The sequence below is a fragment of the Chiloscyllium plagiosum genome, unplaced genomic scaffold, assembly GCF_037043375.1.
Source record: "Chiloscyllium plagiosum isolate Xiang-an unplaced genomic scaffold, Cpla_swu_hap1 HiC_scaffold_7, whole genome shotgun sequence".
Lineage (NCBI taxonomy): Eukaryota > Metazoa > Chordata > Chondrichthyes > Orectolobiformes > Hemiscylliidae > Chiloscyllium > Chiloscyllium plagiosum.
In genome coordinates, this window is record NW_028270145.1 from 116,347,368 (window position 1) to 116,372,051 (window position 24,684).

Here is a 24,684-nt window from a genome sequence, read left to right on the forward strand (position 1 = left end):
TGCAACACCGCTACATTTAAACTAAGTAGCGGGGGGGAGGGGACAAGCTGGATGTTTAAAAAGGAAATTGAAGAGAAAGTTAGAACAAGAGAAGTCAAGAAAGACAACTGTATTAATGAGGCAGAAAACTCGGAAAGGCATCATGCTATAAGGTTGAGTGAAATAAGGGTTGATGGGAAGGGTGAGAGCAGTAACAAATTAAAAATACTATACATGAATGCACGAAGCATTAGACATAAGATGGATGAGCTTGAGGCTCTTTTGGAAATTGGCAGATACGATATTGTGGGGATAACTGAGACGTGGCTTCAAGTGGACAGGGCCTGGGAAATGAATATTCAAGGATACGTGTTATCGTAAGGACAGACTGACGGGCAGAGGGGGTGGGGTGGCCTTGTTAGTAAGGGATGATATTCAGTCCCTTGCGCGGGGGGACCTAGAGTCAGGAGATGTAGAGTCAGTGTGGATAGAACTTCAAAATACCAAGGGTAAAAAGACCCTCTTGGGAGTCATCTACAGGCCCCCAAACAGTAGTCTGGATGTCGGATGTAAGTTAAATCAAGAGCTGAAATTGGCCTGTCGCAAAGATGTCACTACAGTTGTTATGGGGGATTTTAACATGCAGGTAGACTGGGAGAATCAGGATGGTATTGGGCCACAAGAGAGAGACTTTGTGGAGTGCCTCAGAGATGGATTCTTAGAGCAGCTGGTGCTGGAGCCGACCAGGGAGAAGGCAATTCTGGATCTGGTATTGTGTAACGAACCAGAATTGGTCAGAGACCTCGAAGTGAAGGAGCCATTGGGAAGTAGTGACCATAGTACAATAAGCTTCAATCTGCAATTTGAGAGGGAGAGGGTACAGTCAGAAGTGACAGTACTTCTGTTGAATAAAGGGAATTATGGAGCTATGAGGGAGGAGCTGGCCAAAGTTCAAAGGTGCAATACCGTAGAGGAACAATGGCGGATATTTCTGTGTATAATGCAGAAGTTGCAGGATCAGTTCATTCCTAAAAGGAAGAAAGATTCCCAGGAGGAGGCATGGGCGGCCGTGGCTGACGAGGGAAGTAAATAAACATATAAAGTTAAAAGAGAAAAAGTATAATATTGCTAAGATAAGTGGGAAAACTGAGGACTGGGAAGCTTTTAAAGAGCAACAGAGGAGTACTAAGAAGGAAATACGCAGAGAAAAAATGAGGTACGAAGGTAAACTGGCCAAGAATATTAAGGAGGATAGTAAAAGCTTTTTTAGGTATGTGCAAGGCAAAAAAATGGTTAGGACAAAAATTGGGCCCTTGAAGACAGAAACAGAGGAATATATTACTCAGAACAAAGAAATGGCAGAGGAATTAAATGGGTATTTCAGATCTGTGTTCACTTGGGAAGACACAAGCAATCTCCCTGAGGTAACAGTGGCTGAAGGACCTGAACTTAAGGGAATTTATATTTGCCAGGATTTGGTGTTGGAGAAGCTGTTAGGTCTGTAGGTTGATAAGTCTCCGGGGCCTGATGGTCTGCATCCCAGTGTACTGAAGGAGGTGGCTCGGGAAATCGTGGATGCGTTGGTGATTATTTTCCAGAGTTCGATAGATTCGGGGTCGGTTCCTGAGGATTGGAGGGTGGCTAATGTTATACCACTTTTTAAGAAAGGTGGGCGAGAGAAAGCAGGTAATTATAGACCAGTTAGTCTGACCTCAGTGGTGGGAAAGATGCTGGAGTCTATTATAAAGGATGAAATTACTGCACATCTGGATAGTAGTAACAGGATAGGACAGAGTCAGCATGGATTTATGAAGGGGAAATCATGCTTGACTAATCTTCTTGAATTTTTTGAGGATGTAACTATGAAGTTGGACGAGGGAAATCCAGTAGATGTAGTGTACCTGGACTTTCAGAAAGCTTTTGATAAAGTCCCACACAGGAGGTTAGTGAGTAAAATTAGGGTGCATGGTATTGGGGGCAAAGTACTAGATTGGATTGAAAATTGGTTGGCTGATAGGAAACAAAGGGTAGTGATAAACGGCTCCATTTCGGAATGGCAGGCAGTGACCAGTGGGGTACCGCAGGGATCTGTGCTGGGACCGCAGCTTTTTACAATATATGTTAATGATATAGAAGATGGTATCAGCAATAACATTAGCAAATTTGCTGATGATACAAAGCTGGGTGGCAGGGTGAAAAGTGATGAGGATGTTAGGAGATTACAGGGTGACCTGGACAAGTTAGGTGAGTGGGCAGATGCATGGCAGATGCAATTTAATGCGGATAAATGTATGGTTATCCACTTTGGTAGCAAGAACAGGAAGGCAGACTACTACCTCAATTGAATCAATTTATGTAAGGGGGCAGTACAGAGAGATCTGGGTGTTCTTGTACACCAGTCAATGAAGGCAAGCATGCAGGTACAGCAGGTAGTGAAAGCGGCTAATAGCATGCTGGCCTTCATAACAAGAGGGATTGAGTATAGAAGCAAAGAGGTGATTCTGCAGCTGTACAGGGCCCTGGTGAGACCACACCTGGAGTACTGTGTGCAGTTATGGTCTCCAAATTTGAGGAAAGACATTCTGGCTATTGAGGGAGTGCAGCGTAGGTTCACGAGGTCAATTCCTGGAATGGCAGGATTACCTTACACTGAAAGACTGAAGCGACTGGGCTTGTATACCCTTGAGTTTCGAAGATTGGGAGGGGATCTGATTGAGACGTATAAGATTATGAAAGGATTGGACACTCTGGCAGTAGGAAACATATTTCCACTGATGGGTGAGTGCCGAACCAGAGGATACAGCTTAAAAATACGGGGTAGACCATTTAGGACAGAGCTCAGGAGAAACTTCTTCACCCAGAGTGGTGGCTGTGTGGAATGCTCTGCCCCAGAGGGCAGTGGAGGCCCAGTCTCTGGATTCATTTAAGAAGGAGTTGGATAGAGCTCTCAAAGATAATGGAATCAAGGGTTATGGAGATAAGGCAGGAACAGGATACTGATTAGGAATGATCAGCCATGATTATATTGAATGGCGGTGCAGGCTCGAAGGGCTGAATGGCCTACTCCTGCACCTATTGACCTTACTACCAATTCACAAAATGGCAAAATGCTTAAATCACCAATTTTTCATGTATTACTTAAAATAGTGGACTGCAAATGGAAACAGTGCAGGAAAGAGGCTTGGCTTTCAATTAAACACTAATCCAGAAATCTAATATTAAGACAAGCAATCACCACTTAGTCTTAAATTTAACTAATATATTTGAACTCAATGTTTAAACAGTTATGTAATCTTGCAATGCGTTTAAATCATTTATAGATTGAAAATAATTGTGTTGAAAATGAGAAGTCAAGCAATGCGTTGACTCAAGTGAATGTCTGCTGACATTTATTGATTTGCAAAAGTTTAGATTCTGCATTATCATAATGCATAGAGCAGAAAAATAAAAATTGACATTTCGGGCATGAAGGGCTTTTGCCTGATATGTCGAGTTTTCCTGCTCCTCAGATGCTGCCTGATCTGCTGTGCTTTTCCAGGACCACTCTAATCTTCACTCCGATCTCCAGCATCTGCTGTACCCACTTCCTCCATAAGAGAGTGGCTGACTCTTAATGGCACTCATTACGAGGCATTAAGTGCCGGCCCAGCCAGTGATGCCCATATTCCACAAATTAAAAAGTTCACTTGGTTCTTTCCCACCTCTCCCCAGATTTCTGACTCCTCTGATCACAAGCTCCCTCCGCCTGGAACCTAACCCAAGGAGTCAATCTGCTCAGGTGTACCCACTACCCTGCTCTTAACCAGTAGGGAGCAAAGTGGTACTTTGTTTCTTCATCAATGAAAACTATACGATAGCACAACTGCTGCAAGATTCAGCAGGAAGCAAGGATCAAACCTGGACTGAAGACCTTGAAACATTAAACAGGGTTGTGATCTCTGGTTCTGTATAGGCGGGGTGCTTTACTTTAACTACTAATTTCCATGAGACTGGGTGAAGTCAGCTTGTGGTGAAACTACGCGAGCATATTGCAAATGGGATGCCTCCACTTGAGTAACGTGGTCAGTTGCCCTCCCTGTATCACTCACGCGTATATCTATCAGAAGACCTGACAGTCCTGGATTGCACTGCACTGTCTGTCCACTCTCTAGGCACTGTAGCTACTGGACTATCCCCAAAAGCACTCTGCCGCATAAAGCCAGAGTTGAGTCTGCCATGGAAATACCTGAAGGAAGGGAGAAATACAAAAAAGCACAATAACACAAAGCAACATGCTACAGGCAGAGCTACATGCAAAGCGTACATATGCTGACTATCACTGAACAATATAGGTGGATCCAGTAGTGGCCCGTTTCACCCAGAGGTAGAATACTGGTGGGGGCAGGTCTGTCAGTGTCACACCAGGGTGCAGTACAGTACTAGTGGGGTCAGATCTTTCACTGTGTAACACTGGGGTACAGTATGGTAGTGATGGGGACAGGTCTGTCGCTGTATAACACTGGGGTACAATGTTGGGGTTAGATCTGTCACTAACACTGGGGGTACAGTATGGTAGTGATGGGAACAGCTCTGTCACTAACACTGGGATACAGTATTGGGTTAGATCTGTCACTGTTACACAGGTACAGTACTGGTGGGGACAGGTCTCGCTGTCAAACACGGGTACAGGAATAGTGGGGTTAGGTTCGACAGGGAGGATAAATCAAATATCTCAGCATACTTGCTTTTACTGTAGATTGCCTGGTTTATCGGTTTTAATTTGCTAAAATATAACATGGAAGTTCACTGGATAGTTAAAGTGTGAAAAAGTGTAAAGCATTTTAAAAGGCAATGCAGATACTGAGCAGAGGCGGACGACAATTCATTTTAACAGAGTGGGGTATGCAAAACAGAATTCAAATTATACACAAAAATAATCTTTCATTATAAAAGTTTTCAGGCACAAATGTATGGGATGCAAAGCAGATGGAAAATTCTAAAATGTAGCAACAGGAGGGACAAGCAAGGAACATACAGCAGACAAGGAAACTGGTCAAGTCATATTACCCCTCTGGCCAACTCAGCACAGCCATAGCAGATAGGATCCTAACAGCTCAGTCTGTCTTTCAGCACATCAGGTACAATCATAACTTGATCGAGTTCTTAGTGAAGTCTTTTGCCACTGACTGAAGGCAATGGGCAGAGAGCCTCTCACACAGGCTTCCTGCCTGCTCCCATTGCATGGATTCCTTGCATTCTGCTGGGTCATGTGGGGCAGGACTAAAATAATATCTTATTCTATAAGATTCACTTTGGAAACCTACTACAGATCACTATTCGACAGAAGAGTCATGTTGGACTCTAAACCATTAACCTGGTTTTCTGTTTCTTGACAGATGCTAAGTTTCTCCAGCATAACTGAAATAAAAGTAATGTTCAAAGCTGTTTTTCATCTTCAAACATTTCTAGCGGGAAATGGCTACTGAACAGAAACCAGCTTCAGGGACCTTTGGAGATTTATTACCCCATTCCTCCCTCACCCTAGTAACTCTCAGACAGTCTCTAGTGCTTGGATTACCTGACTCCAACTGAGTAGGTCCAGAAATGAAAGCTCGAATTTTCCCAGCTCTTGCCCTGTGGCTGCATTCCTGTTTCTGTACCAGCAATTAAGCGGCTTAATTCCGACCCCCTCCCCTTCAAAAGGGGACAAATTCCAATAATTCCCATTGAATTAAAAAGTAGAAGAAATTCACCACAGGGTTCTGAATGTTCTGAATTCTTTCTCAGGTTACAGCGGCATGTCATAAATCCAATTATCAATCATAGGAAAGTTATTCAATGCTGTTTGCAAAACACACACATTTTTTCCACTTGAAATTAAATGTGAGACATCAATATGCCATTTAAAGCACAAAACTGCAGTAGTACAGTTCGGGTGATGCTGCTCCTGCACAAAGGCCTGCCCTTCAGATAACTCCTCCACAGCACACTGCTCCTCTCCCCCACCCTCTCTGCAGGCTCTGCTGCTTTCTACATAAAAGATCTGTTTGGACCTCACTTGACAGCAGTGTGATCCTTATAGCAGCGTGGTTTGCTCAGACAGCAGCGACAAGCAGCTCAGGGACAGTGCACTGCTTTATGCTCATTTTCCCTGACCCAGTGAACCAGACAGATGATAAGCAATAATTACTCAGCCCCACCCTCCTGCTTGGTACTCACGACATTGTCTTCATCTCCTTCTTCTCAGTTTCTGGCCGCGCGCGGTTCAGCACTTTCAGGAAGTCCGAGGTCTTGGCCCTCATACGAGTGTGGATATAAGCCTGCGAACAATAGAAAGACATGAGGTTCCCCCTCAAACCAGTCCAATGCAGAACCTCAGGAATATAGACTACTCACCAGGTTTTAGATGAGTAACTGATCCCCTGTAGTGTTGTCCACTGCAGGCTATTTTTGGGAGGGAGAGGTGGAGTAGCATGCAGATGTGACAAAAAGTTGGCAGGTGTTGGCATAGCGATGTTATCGCTGGGCTAGTAACTCAAGGACTGAGGTTCAAATCCCTCTACAGCAGATAGTGGATGTTAAATTCAATGAAAATCTGGAATTGAAAGTCTAAACGATGACCATGAAGCCATTGTCAATCAATGCCCTTCCAAAAGGAAAACTGCTATCCTTACTTTCAATTCCAGATTTTTATTGAATTCAACTTCCACCAACTGTTGTGGTGAAGTATAAACCTTCATATTATCACTGGGTTAGTAACCCACAGATCATTATGCCAAGACCTCCCAACTTTCTTTGGGCTGGTCAGTTGCATCAAACTGCTAAATCAAAGTCTCAAAATAGGACTGAGACTGGGCAGGCCACCACACAATGACCTAGACACCAAAAACAATGATCACAAATTCAGCTCTGTTCATGCTGCCAAATCCTTCCTACCAACATCTGGGGGCTAGCTTTATAACTGGCTCTCAGCCTAGTCTGACACAGTCACACCAACAGTTCCTTATAAACCAACGATTACTTTCATCTTGGAGAAAAAGGGCAGCACTTGCATGTCCTGCAAGTTCCCCTCCAAATCATCACTACCCTGACTTGGAAATACATGACTTCTTTCACTGTTGTTGGGTCAAAATCTTGGAATTCCCTTCCCAACAGCATTGTGGATCTATTTACAGTATGCGGACTATATAGTGGTTCAAAAAGCAGCTGACCACCACCATCACCAGGAAACTAGGCATGGGCAATACCAAGCCTCATCTTCTTATGGAATTTGGCTTGTCCAACATTACTATCTGCTGGGTCCAGAATGAGTCACAGTCGAGATAAATGTTGGATAAAAGCAGTTTCTGAACTAGTGACTGATGAAAGGGACAGTTGTCAAGATACTCTTCCTAAACAAGACAAGGTGGCAGATAACGCCGAGCTTCAGTGTCTTGCAACTGGTTTAGGTTCATCATTCAGGTCAGCATGCTGAGAGTAATCACTTGATGTGGCACCAGCTCACTGTTATATCAATGCTTCATACTTCAGGATTGGAGGTGAATTAACTTATTTCAAGTTTTGTGGAAATCCCTGGGTGATTTCTTTTTGGAAAAAAATTATTGAAAGGTTAATGTGGGCACTGAAGAAAGTTATAACTGCTTGTCTAGTGTAGACAACAGCTGGGCCTGTTTGAACAAGAGATGGACGGAGTGCGCTCTGGGGAACAGGGAACCATCTTGTTCAGCTCTGGGTGAAACCCAGAGTGATTGGAAGAACATGTCAATATTATAATGACCGCCAGGACCCCAGAAACAACAGTGTGATTAGTGGCTTACTCTTGCACAGTTAATCACTTCAAAACATTCTATGCTTTAACGTTTTGCCTTGAGGAATAATCCTAATGGCCAGGATTTTTTTTTTTAATATAAAAAGTGACTCTAATGTTAGATTACTCCTTCAGCCTTGATCTTAACAGTATAATTTAACACTGAAGAACCACTTCCCCAAAATACACAAATGCAAAATAACATGGTCAGAGCATTTTATAGAATTACAGCACAAGAGACCACAACCTCAAAAGCAGACATTACTGGAGAAACAATACAACTATACTGGACTCAAAACATTAACTTTGCTCTTCTCTCCACAGATGCTGCCAGATCTGCCGGTACTTTTGTTTTTATTTCAGATCTCTAGCACCTGCAGTATTTTATTATAACAGTTCTGTAAAAAAACGTAATCCAGCTAGTCCTAGTGCTCGACTTTGACCGCATACAACTGACAGCATCCCAATGGTCTTGTATAGGGAAGTAGCACTGGTTATAGCTGAAATGTATCATCAATACAAGCAAAACACCTCCTCTCCCATCTGTACAGACTATGTTTATTCCCACTGTTGAAACAGTGGATACTGGTGCTCTATTTGTCTCCTCACCTTGGAACACTTGATGTGGTAGTGCAGATAATCCCTGAAGGTGTGGATCAGGTTGATGGTATTGTCACGGGTGTTAGGACTGGTGTGTCGAGGGAACAGCACTGGCAAAATAGAAATAAAACTGGTCAGCAGAATGGAGACAACATAGAGCACAACTCCCAGTCGTAGTCCTCTCCACCACACACTTTAAATGAGATAGCCCAGATTCCCAAAGGGAGCAGAATTACAAAGCTCGAGAAATTGCATAAAGCAATTATGGGATTTCTGATATGTACCAGGCTAGCAAATATATATTATGATCTGGCCAGTGACTAATAACAGATAGATTCACAAGTTCATACAGCACAGAAAAGGCTCTTCAGCCCATTGAGTCTGCACTGACAATAACTACCACAAAAGTGCATTAATCCCAATCTCCTGCACTTGCCACATATCCTTGAATGTCGTGATAGTTCAAGTACTCATCCAAATACTTTTTTAAAGTTTGTAAGGTTTCTAGCCTCCATTACCTTCCCAGACAGTCCATTCCAGATTCCCACCACTTGCTGAGTGAAAATGGTTTTTCCAAATCCTCTCTGAATCTCATGGTCCTTACCATAAAACTCTGTCCTCTCAGGATTGACCCCTCAGCCAAGGGGAACAGCTACTCTCTATTCACCCTGTCCACACTCCTCAATCTTATACACCTCAAATCATGTCCCCCTCAGTCTTCTCTGCTCTAAAGAAGGGCTCATGCCCAAAACGTCGATTCTCCTGCTCCTTGAATGCTGCCTGACCTGCTGTGCTTTTCCAGCAACACATTGTCAGCTCTAAAGAAAACAACCCAATGTGATCTTGTCTCTTCTTATAGCTCCATTTGTCCATCCCAGGCAACATCCTGATGAACCTCCTCAGTACTCCCTCTAGTGCTATCACATCCATCCAGTAGTGTCTAAAACTACACACAGTACTCCAGCTGAGGCCTAACCAACACGCTGTACAATTCCAACATTAACTCCAGCATCTGCAGACCTCACTTTCTCCTCCCTCTGAAAGCCATGCTGACTATCCCTAATTATCCCAGGTCTTTCCAAGTGGGCATTTGCTCCTTTAAAGAAGTGAGCAAGTGTGAGATTCTAGTTTCTTACGGAGAATAAAATCACAAGATTTCACAGATTTGAAAAAATGATAATAAACTTTACTACATAAGGTTAGAATAGTAATACTTTGCAGATTGTACATACAACTTATATTTTAACATTCTCAACTAATGAGAAGTAAATATGAAGGAACAGAAAATGTGGTCCAACACCTACTTGTCTCAAAGAGGATAAAGCGTAAAAGTAGGGAGGTTTTCCTTAGACATTGAGTGGTACTAGACAGACTACAGCTGGAATACGGTGAAGAGTTTTGGACCCCTTATCCAAGAAAAGGTTGGCATTGGAGGCAGTCCAGAGAAAGTTCACATAGCTGATACCAGATAGAGGGATTGTGTCATGAGAGGTTGATTAGGCTGGGCTTGTACCTATTGGAATATAGAATTTAAAAGGCAATCTTATGGAAGCTTACAAGATTCTTAGGGGACTTGATGGGGTAGATACAAAACAGTTACTTCCTCTTATGGGAGGGCTATTGAGGCTGGATTACTAAATATATTCAAGGCTGAGATAGATGGATTTTTAAACAAAGTAATTAAGGGTTATGGGAATAAAACAGCAAAGTGGAGTTGAGGATTTCCAGATTGGACATGATCTCATTGAATGAGAGACTTCTCCTGTATCTTATGATCTCACATTTAACATTCGTAAAGTCCCATGATAGGGAACAAGCTGGATAGAGATTTGGGATGGATAGAGAGGGTGGCATCAGAAACATGGCAGCAGGGACACTCCGACATGTAGCTCCACAGAAGGCACTAAATACCAAGGGCTCTACATGGCTCATTTCAAAAGTGGAAGAGGAGGTAAAGGGCATGTGCCATTCTGCTCAAGCCCATTAGTAAGTTTTAATGTTAGATGGAACTGCTAACTGAGAACACGAGCAATTCAACAGATCAAACTGTAATACTTCGACACGTTAACTAGCAGGGCTTTACCCGTCCTCGATTTATTTGATTGGGACAGTGTAATGGGAGTTTTACTCAAGTCTGTGCTGTCACTGACCTGGGAAAGTTTGATGGGAACAATGTAGGGCGGCATTTATTCTGTATCTAATCCTGTGCGATACACCGGTCTTACAAAGGTTTGATGGAGACAGTACAGAGGAAGCTTTACTCTATCTAAACCCATGCTGTCCCTGCCCTGGGAACAGCATAGAGCAAGGCTTACTCTGTATCTACACCTGTGTACATATCCTGAGAGTGAGGAGAAAGTGAAGTCTGCAGATGCTGGCGATCAGAGCTGAAAATGTGTTGCTGGAGAAGGGCTTATGCCCGAAACGTCGATTCTCCTGTTCCCTGGATGCTGCCTGACCTGCTGCGCTTCTCCAGCAACACATTTTCAGCCCATATCCTGAGAGTGTTTGATAGAGTGTGTGTTCGGAACATTACTTTATATTTAACCCAGGATTGGTCCTGGAAGTGTTTAATGTGTAGAGGGACCTTCATTCAGGTTACCATCCTTTATGCTCCATTAACTCCATGAAGGCCCTTCATAAACTCTTGGTTAAAGTTACTGTTCCGCTCCCTAATCAGCTGGGAACATGACCCAATATCTCTGCTCACAAGGAAACCTAACAATGGGTGATGTGACTGCTGCTGCAGAGGGATTCCTGCCTGACAGAAAGCCAAAGCTGGGGAGCCCTGAAAAAGAAATTGATAAAAAAAATCCTACATTTTAATTACATTTGTATTCAATAATTGCTTATAATCTTAGATTAACATTTTCAATTGCTGCATAAAACATCAAGGTCGAATTTTCTCAAGCTGAACATGGCAGATTCTCAATCTCCGTTCACGCCAAGGATAAATTCATAAACTGGCGGTGAGGAGAGAACTTACCGAAAGTGATGTAGCCAATGTTGTCACCCACTGCTGCGTCAGTATCCTTCAGCTCCAGAGGAGGCTCTCGGTGACTGAACAACACCTGCGGAGCTGTGTGACTGGCTCTCCGACCCTCTTTGAACTCCTGAGGTAATTGTAGAAATGGAAAAACAATATATCAGCAATGCTTACAACATGGCTGTATCCTGGGCTCTATATTCTTCAACTGACTGGCACAAGGGGAGGTGTAGTTATCAAGATTTGAAAATGATTCTGTTAATTTAAAACACATGCCTCTGACTCGAGGGGGTCACCACACAGGGCACCCAGACCAGGGTTGGAGACCAGTCATCGAAACTCCATTCTCCAGGAGTTGGACCATTTCCCTGGCACTACAAGCCCTAGCTAACGGACGGTTATTTAGTCCCGACATGCTACAGTACAACACCCACTCTACTCAGACTGTTCTACATGTATAGTCCTCTCACAACACCACCCACAACCAGAGCAAACCATCTACCACCCCAAATCCATGCTCCTTCCCCAATGTGTTTCAACGACATTGTTGTAACCACCTGTAAATGTGCAACAACTGATCAATAAAGCACAGGGACAACAGCGGGATCTGCTGAATTGACACCAGAATTAACCCTCCCATCCTGGCCCGGATTAAAAAAGAAAAAAACCTGCGTGCACTGCCCCTGACACTGGCCTATTTCCAGTTTGACACTCAGTTGTTTGAAGAGTTTAAATTACAGTCAGCTAACACAAATAAAAGGGAGACAAAAGAGACAACATTTCAGAGTAAACAAAATGCAGCTTCGATCACAAAGACTTGAATCAAAGGGAGAGTTCATAACAAAGCCTCCCTGATGAGTCTTGGTCACACCGGCAGGGAACATTTTTAGGACATTTTGGGAGGATGCTGTGAGGAACAGAGCATGCAGTGAGAGGCAGGGATACAGCCCAGTGGCCAAGGGCAAATGGTCATGACCCACTCCTCCTACCTGCATGAAGACCTTCCCAATCACAACATCATCGTCATCCTTGAATACTGTGCTGAACACCACGGTCACTCGATCCTTTTTCGCCTCTACGTACCTGGAAGACAGCAGGATCACAGCTCAATCACAGGATCAACTTCCCACAGAATTGAAATATATACAAGTGCAACCAGGTAGATGAACAGTCCAGGTGATTACATTGTCCCATAACAGAGGAGCAGCTGGGTTTGGCTGGGGAAGGAGTACTGTCGGAGATATTATAACTTGTGCACAGAATCAGTGAGACACTGGGTCACCATGAAAACTCTCCAACAACAATCACATGTGACCCTATAATCTTGCAGGTCAAAAGTCCCAGGATCTGCTCAGATCCAATTTGCCAGAAATCCTATACCCTTAACTTGCATGAGTTTGCAATGAAGCATAATTTTCTAAATGTTAAGATGTTATTGTTATTACTGAGACTTGGTTGAGGGAAAGGCATGATTGGCAACTAGACAGCCCAGGATATTGATGCTTCAGGTGGGATAGAGAAGGAGGTAAAAGGGGTGGAGAAGTTGCATTACTGGCCAGAGAGAATATCACAGCTATGCTGAAGGAGGGCACTATGAAGGACTCTAGCAGTGAAGCAATATGGGTAGAGCTCAGGAATAGGAGGGGTGTGGTAACAATGTTGGGGCTGTACTACAGGCCTCCCAACAATGAGCTTGAGACAGAAGTACTTGAAATGCATAAAGATGGATAAATCCCCAGACCTATCAGGTGTATCCTAGAACTCTATGGGAAGCTAGGGAAGTGATGGCTGGGCCCCTTGCTGAGGTATTTGTATTATCAATAGTCACACAGGTGAGGTGCCAGAAAACTGGAGGTTGGCTAACATGGTACCATTATTTAAGAAAGGTGGTGAGGACAAGCCAGGGAACTATGGACCAGTAAGCCTGGCGGCAGTGGTGGGCAAGTTGTTGGAGGGAATCCTGAGGGACAGGATTTACACATATTTGGAAAGGCCAGGACTGATTAGGGATAGTCAACATGGCTTTATGCATGGGAAATCATGTCTCACAAACTTGATTGAGTTTTTTTGAAAAAGTAACAAAGAGGATTGACGAGAGCGGTGGGTGCGATTTATATGGATTTCAGTAAGGTGTTCGACAAAGCTCCCCATGGGAGAATGGTTAGCAAGGTTAGATCTCATGGAACACGGAGAACTAGCCATTTGGATACAGAACTGGTTCGATGGTGGAAGACAGAGGGTGGTGGTGGAGGGTTGTTTTTCAGACTGGAGCCCTGTGACCAGTGGAGTGCCACAAGGATCGGTGCTGGGTCCTCTACTTTTCGTCATTTACATAAATGATTTGAATATGAATATGAACATAGGAGGTATAGTTAGTAAATTTGCAGATGACACCAAAATTGGAAGTGTAGTGGACAGCGAAGGAGGTTACCTCAGATTACAACAGGTTCTTGATCAGATGGGTCAATGGGCTGAGGAGTGGCAGATGGAGTTTAATTTAGATATTAGATTAGATTAGATTGAGATATTAGATTACTAAGTGTGGAAACAGTCCCTTCGGCCCAACAAGTCCACACCGACCCGCTGAAGTGCAACCCAGCCAGACCCATTCCCCTACATTTACCCCTTCACCTAACACTACAGGCAATTTTAGCATGGCCAATTCACCTAACCTGCACATTTTTGGACTGTGGGGAGGAAACCGGAGCACCCGGAGGAAACCCACGCAGACACGGGGAGAATGTGCAAACTCCACACAGTCGCCTGAGGCAGGAATGGAACCCAGGTCTCTGGCGCTGTGAGGCAGCAGTGCTAACCATTGTGCCACCTTGGTGCTCATAAATGCGAGGTGCTGCACTTTGGGAAAGCAAATCAGAGCAGGGCTTATACACATAATGGTAAGGACCTGGGGGAGTGCTGCTGGAACAAAGAGACCATGGAGTGCAGGTTCATGGCTCCTTGAAAGTGGAGTTGCAGGTAGATAGATAGTGAAGGCGGCATTTCGTATGCTTTCCTTTATTGGTCAGAGCAAAGTATAGGAGTTGGGAGGTCATGCTGTGGTTGTACAGGACGCTGGTTAGGCCACTTTTGGAATACTGCATGCAATTTTAGTCTCCATCCTTTTGGAAGGATGTCGCAAAACTTGAAAGGGTTCAGAAAAGATTTACATGGATGTTCCCAAGGTTGGAGGATTTGAGCTACAGGGAGAGGTTGAATACTCTGGGTCGAAGGCTGAGGGGAGACCTCAGAGGTTTATAAAATCTGAAGGGCATGGATAGGATAAACAGACAAGGTCTTTTCCCTGGGGTGGGGGAGTCCAGAACTAGAGGGCATACGTTTAGGGCAAGAGGGGATAGATATAAAAGGGATCTAAAGGGCAACCTTTTCACGCAGGTGGTGAGTGTATGGAATGAGCTGCCAGAGGAAGTGGTGGAGGCTGGTATGATTGCAACATTTAAGAGGCATTTCGATGGGTATATGAATAGGAAGGGTTTAGAGGAATATGGGCCAAATGCTGGAAAGTGAGACTAGATTATGTTGGGATTTTGGTTGGCATGGACTAGTTGGACTGACGGGTCTGTTTCTGTGCTGTCCATCTCAATGACTCTATTCACATGTAAAGCGATTATGGAAAGATACAGGAGCAACAGGGTGGTGGTGATGGGAGTTTTTAATTTTCCTAACATTGGCTGGGTTTCAGTGTTAGAGGTCTAAATAGAGCAGAATTTGTAAGCAATATCCAGGAGGGTTTTATGGACCAGTAGGCAAATAATAATGAGAGCTAAGAGCAGCAAGGAGGGGACATGAAAGGTCCTTAGTCGGTAGGATTAGGGAAAACCCTAAGGCTTTCTATAGGTATGTTAGGAATAAAAGAATGACTAGGGTAGGAATAGGTCCAGTCAAGGATAGTAGTGGGAAGTTGCGTGTGGAGGCGGAAGAGATTGGGGAGACACTGAATGAATACTTTTCTTCAGTATTTACTCAGGAACAGGGCATTGTCGTCGATGTGAATACTGAGTCACAAATAAGTAGAATGGATGGCTTTGAGGTATGTAGAGGTGTTGGAAATCCTGGAAAAGGTGAAAATAGATAAGTCCCCTGGGCCTGATGGCATTTATCCTAGGATTCTCTGGGAAGCAAGGGAGGAGATTGCAGAGCCATTGGCCTTGATTTTTATGTCCTCTTTGTCTACAGGAGTAGTGCCAGAAGACTGGAGGATAGCAAATGTGGTTCCCTTGTTCAAAAAGGGGAGTAGGGATAACCCTAGTAACTATAGGCCGGTGAGTCTCACTTCTGTTGTGGGCAAAGTCTTAGAGAGAATTGTAAGGGATAGGATTTATGCACATCTGGATAGGAATAATGTGATCAAGGATAGTCAGCATGGTTTTGTGAAGGGCAGGTCGTGCCTCACAAACCTTATTGAATTCTTTGAAAAGGTGACGAAGGAGGTTGATGAGGGGAAAGCGGTAGATGTGGTATATATGGATTTTAGTAAGGCGTTTGATAAGGTTCCCCATGGTAGGCTACTGCAGAAAATACGGAGATATGGCATTGAGGGTGAGTTGGTGGTTTGGATTAGGAATTGGCTGGATGGAAGAAGACAGAGGGTAGTAGTTGATGGCAAAGTTTCTTCATGGAGTGCCGTCACTAGCGGTGTTCCGCAAGGATCTGTTTTGGGACCATTGCTGTTTGTCATTTTTATAAATGACCTGGAAGAGGGGTTAGAAGGTTGGGTGAGCAAGTTTGCGGATGATACGAAAGTCGGAGGAGTTGTTGACAGTGAGGAAGGATGTGGCAGGTTACAGCAGGATATAGAGAAGCTGCAGAGCTGGGCAGAAAGGTGGCAAATGGAATTCAATGTAGCTAAGTGTGAGGTGATTCACTTTGGGAAGAATAACAAAAAGATGGGGTACTGGGCTAATGGTCGGATACTTGGTAGTGTGGATGAGCAGAGGGATCTTGGTGTCCATGTACACAGATCTCTGAAAGTTGCCACCCAGGTAAATAGTGCGGTGAGGAAGGCATATGGCGTACTGGCTTTTATTGGTAGAGGAATTGAGTTCCGGAGTCCTGAGGTCATGATGCAGTTGTATAAGACTCTGGTGCGGCCGCATCTGGAATATTGTGTGCAGTTTTGGTCGCCATACTATAGGAAGGATGTGGAGGCACTGGAACGGGTGCAGAGGAGGTTTACCAGGATGTTGCCTGGTATGGAAGGAAGATCGTATGAGGAAAGACTGAGACACTTGGGGCTGTTTTCATTAGAGAAAAGAAGGTTTAGGGGTGACTTGATTGAGGTGTACAAGATGATTAGGGGGTTAGATAGGGTTGACAGTGTGAACCTTTTCCCGCGTATGGAGTCGGGTATTACAAGGGGGCATAGCTTTAAATTAAGGGGGGGGTAGATATAGGACTGAAGTTAGGGGTAGGTTCTTCACTCAGCGAGTCGTAAGTTCATGGAATGCCCTGCCAGTAGCAGTGGTGGACTCTCCCTCTTTATGGGCATTTAAGCGGGCATTGGATAGGTATATGGAGGATAGTGGGTTAGTATAGGTTGGGTGGGCTTGGATCGGCGCAACATCGAGGGCCGAAGGGCCTGTACTGCGCTGTATTCTTCTATGTTCTAATCCAACTCTGGAAGGGGCCATACTGGACCTGGTGCTGGGGAATGAGGTGGTTGATGTTTCAGTAAGGGATTACTTTGGGAATAGTGATCACAATTCCATAAGTTTAGAAAACTCATGGACAAAGACAAGAGTGGTCCTAAAGGAAGAGTGCTAAATTGGGGGAAGACCAACTATAGCAAAATTCGGCAGGAGCCGAGGAATGTAGATTGGGAGCAGCTGTTTGAAGGTAAATCCACATTTGATATGTGGGAGGCTTTTAAAGAGGTTGATTATCGTGCAGGAAAGAAACGTTCCTGTGAAAATGAGGGATAGAAATGGCAAGGTTAGGGAACCATGGATGACAGGTGAAATTGAGAGACTAGCTAAGAGGAAAAAGGATGTGTACATAAGGTCAAGGTGACTGAAGACAGAAAGCTTTGGAAGAATATCCGGAATGTAGGACCAATCTCAAATGAAGAATTAGGAGGTCTAAAAAGGATCATGAGATATCTTTAGCAAACAGGGTTAAGGAAAATCCAAAAGCCTTTTATTCAGATATAAGGAACAAGAGGGTAATGAGAAAGAGGGTTGGCCCACTCAAGGACAAAGGAGGAATGTTATGCGTGGAGTCAGAGAAAAATGGGTGAGATTCTTAACGAGTGCTTTGCATCGGTATTTACTGAGGAGAGGGACATGACGGATGTTGAGGTTACGGATAGAGGTTTGATGACTGTAGGCCATGTCAGCATAAGGAGGGAGGAAGTGTTGGGTATTCTAAAAGGCATTAAGTTGGACAAGTCCCCAGGTCCGGATGGGATCTATCCCAGGTTGAGGGAAACGAGAGGAAATAGCTGGGGCCTGAACAAATATCTTTGTAGCATTTTTGAACACGGGTGAGGTCCTGGAGGACTGGAGAATTGCTAATGTTGTCCCCTTGTTTAAGGAGGGTAGCAGGGATAATCCAGGTAATTATAGACAGGTGAGCCAGACGTCAGTTGTGGGGAATCTGCTGGAGAAGATACTGAGGGACAGTATCTATTCTCATTTGGAAGAAAATGGGCTTATCAGTGATAAGCAGCATGGTTTTGTGCAGGGAAGGTCATGTCTTACCAACTTCATAGAATTCTTTGAGGACGTGACAAAGTTGATTGATGAGGGAAGGGCTGTAGATGTCATATATACGAACTTCAGTAAGGCATTTGATAAGGTTCCCATGGTAGGCTGATAGAGAAAGTGAAGTCACATGGGGTTCAGGGTGTACTCGCTAGATGGATAGAGAACTGGTTGGGCAACAGGAGACACAGTAGTAGTGGAAGTAAGTTTCTCAAAATGGAGAACTGTGACCAGTGGTGTTCCATAGGGATCTGTGCTAGGATCACTGCAGTTTGTGATACACATAAATGATCTGGAGGAAGGTGTAGGTGGTCTGCTTAGCAAGTTTGCAGATGACACTAAGATTGGTGGAGTAGCAGATAGTGAAGGGGACTGTCAGAAAATACAGATAGACTGGAGAGTTGGGCAGAGAAATGGCAGATGGAGTTCAATCTGGGCAAATACAAATGCATTTTGGAAGATCCAATTCAAGAGTGAACTATACAGTAAATGGAAAAGTCCTGTGCAGAATTGATGGTACAGAGGGCTCTGGGTGTTCAGGTCCATTATTGACCTGCGTTGCCACCTTCAGGGAACAGAGTGGTCATGAAGGCATATTTTCCTTTATCAGACGGGGTATTGAGTACAAGAGTTGGCAGGTCATGCTACAGTGGTATAGGACGTTGATTTGCCTACGGTGTACAGTTCTGATCGCCACATTACCAAAAGGATGTGGATGCTTTGGAGATGGTGCAGAGGAGGTTCACCAGGATGTTGCCTGAAGAGGAGACTGCCAGCTACGATGAGAGGTTGAGCAAGTTAGGATTAATTTCATTAGAAAGATGGAGGTAAAGGGGGACCTGATTGAGGTCTATAAAAACATGAGGGGTATGGACAAGGTGGATAGCAAGCAGCTTTTCTCTCCCCACCCCCCCACCACCCCTAGATTGGATTCCAAAGTCACTACATTAGGTCACTAGCAGAAAGACTTCTTGTGCTCTATCTGCAAACCCAATAGAGTTTACAACGAGAAATTTACAGAAGGTGGGAAGAGCTTGAAGCAAGGGAGGTTAACAAAAAGTTTCCAGTGGCCAACAGGCAGACACTAAAATGAATCTTGCTGAAAGCAGAGACCACATCTGCTCGCCATCGCTGGACACTCACATAGTCTCGTCATCACGGTAGTGGATCAGCGCTCGTTTCTCTCCTTCCTTGCCTTCCACCTGAAAGTTGAAGTACTTCTCAAAAACAGAGGCAAAGCAATTTCTTTTCAGCATGCCAGCCTGGTGCACCAATTCATCTTTGTTGGCTGGAATATTTTCCAGATCAAACAACAGCGATACATTGTACCCTGAAAAAGACAAAGGCAGTCCTCAGTATGGCTCAAATTCAAGAGCTAAGATCATTCCATTCAGCAGCACTGGGTCAGATGCTGAAATAGTCCAACAGGGTCATGCCAGTATTTATGCTACAGTCCCCTCCCACTTCCTCACTGAGCCCCATTCCTCTATCCCACATGCTCCTTTCTAATTTCCCCTTAAATGTAATTTTTCCATTCATCTGAACCACTCTGATAGTGATCTGCACATCCTCATCATCCTCTGCATGAGCCAGAGAGGTCCATCCTCCGCATGAGCCAGAGAGGTCCATCCTCCGCATGATATCTATTTGGTATCACTGCTGTAAATTATTCTTTAGACTTTCCTCAGTGCCTCTTTTAGATTATATAGAGACCAGAACAGTTTGCAGGACTGAGGTCCAACCTAAGCAAATGTAGTATTTGCTTCTCCCGTCTATCCTGCTTTATTTGACCTTTCTTTCTGGTCTTAGTAGTAATTTCTGGACCCAGTTTCCCCATGTGCCTCCATCATTTCAGATACTTCAGTTTCCAAAGTAAGTCTCTTTACTTTTTCTATTAGTCTTGGCATGAGAGTTCCCTCTTCACCTTGCTCCTGTGACAGCGGGACCCCACTGCCCCCTCTGTGACACTTGTCCCAACCACAACCCAACCTCACCCCCCGGCAATTGTGCCACAGTGTCTGATATTTGACTTTTGGTGCAACAAGCTCAGATTGACATGGGGATATTCAAATGAATCAAGATCCAACCAACAATTGAGAAACAGAAGAAATGCTTTTGATATTATGCAAATTGCAGCGTGTCACACAAATTCATAGATTTGAGTCCAGCAGCTCTTCCAAACACTTGTTAACAGCCATGGGGTGCTCGGACGATGCTACGTAATCATGTGACCCTGCTGGGTGAGGTTCCTCGATTGTGTCCCTCCTGCTGCAATCTGATTGTGGCCTAATCCAGAACAAACCACCAAGTGATCATCCCACCCAGCTTCCAACTACATTGGGTTGTGTTTGGGTGATTTAATTTGGTTCGGAGGGGATTTGGACATACAATACTAACCGGATCTGAGCAGTTACACCCATGGACTCCAGCGTATGGCTTACCATAGCCCTGTGTGCATCAGGGAGTCAGAGAGATCAGTACCTCATACAGCAAATGGAATAGAGTTTCCTAATGCTGGCCTAAGCATCTACTATTGAATAACCAGCCTCAGGCTGATCAAAGACGACGTGGAGAAATGGGGAAGCAGTTTTGTTTTGACTTTACTCCCAGCAAGCAGAATGACCAGTCCCCAATGTAAAATGAGATGTATCAATACCTGGAATAATTGTCATTGAAAACTATTCTTTATTCCATAGCAGTGATTAAACCAGCCCCACACCCACTGCACAAACAGGATACAAAACAGCAGCAGCTAAGCACACAGCTTTGGACTATCTACTTATTTGACATTTTCAGGTTAGGAAACACCTTCCCAAACACAACAGTGTAATGGTGCAATGACTGCACCATCATATACAACGCCAGCTCAGATTGCACTGTGACAATGAGAATTTGAATTCACTCAGGACAATTTACAGTCAGAGGGTCAGCAGCTTTTCCCATACATTTACACTCCTCACTGATCGTGAGGAGAATGGGCAATAATCAAACAAAAGTGACCATTTATCACCTCACACAGGAGCCTGCAGTGTAGGTGGAGACGAGGTAGGACAGTGACAGATAATTGGAGCTCAATTCCAAATCAGCCTAATCCTGAATTCACTCAGTAACATCAAACTATAACAGTTATAAACAGCTAATGAGTGGGAATAGGAAGCCTGGTCTATTTGACCGCTTATATTTCAGTTTCAATGGCAGACATCAATAAATCCCAGTCTGTACAGACAAGTCATTCATTTGATACAACGGAGAACAGTTAGAAATACTTTACCATCCTCAGGAGCCACGAGGTAAGTGCCATAAACTCTCTTCAGTAACTGCAAAGACAGACCACAGCAGACAGTTAACATGTGAGAGAAGCAAGTTCTTCATTAAGCTCCCTAATTTAGTAGAGGAGTCTGGCAACTTGTTATTCAGCCCAGTACTCAAACTAAAATGCTAAACAAATCTTTCATTATCAACACATCCATTTTACCACTAATCAGTTCCTTTCAATCCTGAGGATTTATAAAGATTAGAGATCTTTACTTCAAACTACATTGTAAGCACTCCACAAATACTTGTTAGGGACACTGTACGGGGGGGTGGGGGAGAGAAGGGGGCAGAGCTGGACGGCATGGGGGGGGGGGGGGGGGAAGAGTAGGCAGCGCCAGATGGCATGGGGGAGGGAAGGGGTCAGCGCCAGACGGCATGGGGGAGGGAAGGGGGCAGTGCCGGATGGCATGGGGGGGATGGGGGGGGGGGGGGGGGGGGGAAGAAGGGGGCAACACTGGACGGCATGGGGGGTGAAGGGGGCAACGCTGGACGGCATGGGGGGGAAGGGGGCAACGCTGGACGGCATGGGGGGGAAGGGGGGGGGAAGGGGGCAACGCTGGACGGCATGGGGGGGGGGGAAGGGGGCAGCGCTAGACGGCATGGGGGGGGGGGAAGGGGGCAGCGCTAGACGGCATGGGGGGGGGGGGAGGGGAGAAGGGGGCAGCATTTGACGGCGTTGGGGGGTGGAAAGGGGGGCGGCGTTGGACAGAGATGGGGGGGGGTGAAGGGGCGCGGTGTTGGATGGTGTTGGGGGGTAGGGCAGGGGCGGTGTTGGATGGGTTGAGGGGTGGTGTAGGACAGGGTTGGGAGGCACCCACGAGAGTCATGTTGGACGGGGGTGGGAGTGTGGGGGCTCGTGCGCCGTGCTGCTGCTGCCTGGTCTCCTGAGTAGGAAGTGGGCTTAACAGACAACTCTGAGCCCCAAAGGAAAGGCATTGAATCAATTCACTGAATAATCAATTATCCGAATGAAATAGTGCCTGTCCATCTTATTCAGATAATCGAGGTTCCTCTGCACATTTATTTAGGATATCTGGTTGGCATGGATGAGTTGGATCAAAGGAACTGTTTCTATGCTGTATATCTCAATCACTCTATGACTCCATGCCCAATACCATTTTCAGCTAGAAGGACAGGAGCAGCAGATTCATGTGAACACCTCCTGCAAATTCCTCTCAAAGGCACTTACCACCCTGACTTGGAGATCTACCCCTATCCTTCAGGGTTGCTGGGTCAAAATTCTGAACTGAAATTCAAAATAGGCAATAAATGCTGACTTAGCCAACTATGTTCACATACCACAAAATAATACTTAAAAAAAACTGTGCAGAGAGCTTTTTTTCCCTGTGCTGCCCCTATCCTGGGAGTGTTTGATGGGGGACAGTGTAGAGTGTATCTAACCCTGTGCTGTCCCTGGCCTGGGGGACAGTTTAGAGTGCATTTTAGTTTCACTTTGAAACAGGAGATGCTTTACTGTGTACCTAACCTGACCTGTACCTGGGAAATGCATTAAATCTATTTTGAGAGATCGAATCTCTCTCATCCTGATAAAACTCAAAGTTCAGAAGATAAAATTACTAAAGCAGAACATTGATACATTTTGATCATACATTGTGGACTGGAGTGGGTGGTGACACTGCAAAACAAGGTAAGAACCTCACTGCAGAAGCTGATTTAGGAACTGAGTCACAACTTCCTGTCTTACAAACAGCAGAATGAAATACCATAAAAGGATTAGTTCGGGTGTGCTCTTTGCTTAGATGAAGGCTGGTTCTAACCACAGACTACACTTTATAGTTAACTGCACACCCACAAAGCAGAGTTCCCAACACAGCCATGCAGGCACAATCCTGCCTTCCACAAACCCCACATCTCCCAGCACCACTATCCCTCATCCATCCAAACCCTGTGCAGTATGTGGCTACTGCTGGGTTGGAGCAATGGAGGACATTTTTGGGGGCAGGGTGATTGCAAGTTGAGTCAAGGTAGGATCAATGCAACAATCTCTTCTCATCAGTTGATCAGTTAATTAAATTTTCTACAACACTGCACTGAACATTAGAATGGGCAGTGAACCGGAGAGAAAAGGGTGAGGAAGGAGGGAATTTAGCAGCCACTAAAAAAATAGGTGTAGGGAGGCTAGGACAGGCTTGAGACAGGATCTTCTTAGAAACCAGCTGAACTGGAAGTTATACAAGTTTGATCTTCTCAAGTATCAATATCAATTAATCAAATATCCATTTCTCTCAAAATGTAACCAGCATTGCCAGGGAAGCTTTCATCCAGCCCCTGATAGATCGGAGGGAACCCTGTGGCCTATGATTCTTGCCACATTGCTGTCGGAGGATGTTCACCACAGATCGTCAGTTAACAACTTCACCTTTTGTTGCACTCGAATGAGAATCAAAACCGTTGACAGGAAATCATTAAGGAGGGAGCTCTGGGTTTAAAATTTACAATTTAAGTGAAAGTTGCCAAAGAGCTTCACATGGTCTGTGGCATAACTTGCTCAGTCAGCTCATGGACAAGAGTTCCAAATTCATTCCCAAGGTTTTATTTTTAAAGTCCCACTCTCGGGATATTGTTGTCACTGGTGAAGTCAGTATTTGTTAGCTACCTCTTGCTGCCCAAGATGGCGGTGAGGCGTTGCCTTCTCAAACTGCTGGCAGTGTTTTGATGTTATGGTTATGAGTCAAACCCCTTCACAGTGTAATCAAGAGTCAGTCACGTTGCTGTAGGTCTGGCAAATTTCCTTGCCTAAAGTCATCAGTGAGCCACTGGGGTTTTTATGACCATCCATGATACCCCCTCCATGGTCAGATAATGAGCTGATACTGGTCAGCAGAAACTAGGAACTCCAGGGTGCTCAAGGAGGGAACGATGGAGCAGAGGTAAGGAAAATGATCTTGTGCTCTACTCCAAGACTGGTTTAACAAGTTCTTGGTTTTCCAAGAATGGTGACGGCGAGCACAAGGGGGTATAGCTTTAAATTGAGGGGTGATAGATATAGGACAGATGTCAGAGGTAGTTTCTCTACTCAGAGTAGTAAGGTATGGAATGCTTTGCCTGCAATGGTAGTAGATTCACCAAGTTTAAGTACATTTAAGTCGTCATTAGACAAGCATATGGACGTACATGGAATAGTGCAGGTTAGATGGGCTTCAGATTGGTATGACTGGTCGGCGCAACAGAGGGCCGAAGGGCCTGTACTGTGCTGTAATGTTCTATCTTCTATTAACATTCTCATTCATCCAACTATCTGGGAATAAGAACAGTTCAAGAAGCTGGTTTCCTACTTT

General features: G+C 44.7%; 1 protein-coding gene across 1 annotated transcript in view; it reads right to left on the reverse strand.

The window, feature by feature from the left end:
• The window catches only part of arpc2 (actin related protein 2/3 complex, subunit 2), a 43,611-nt gene that overhangs the window by 5,718 nt on the left and 13,209 nt on the right, over positions 1–24,684 (reverse strand). Inside the window, exons 4-9 of the mRNA XM_043694380.2 lie at positions 21,342–21,387; positions 19,214–19,400; positions 12,341–12,434; positions 11,352–11,478; positions 8,375–8,475; positions 6,178–6,278 (exon numbers count right to left, since the gene is read on the reverse strand). Coding sequence (XP_043550315.1) covers positions 6,178–6,278; positions 8,375–8,475; positions 11,352–11,478; positions 12,341–12,434; positions 19,214–19,400; positions 21,342–21,387 — 656 coding nt within the window. The remainder of the gene's footprint in view (positions 1–6,177; positions 6,279–8,374; positions 8,476–11,351; positions 11,479–12,340; positions 12,435–19,213; positions 19,401–21,341; positions 21,388–24,684) is intronic.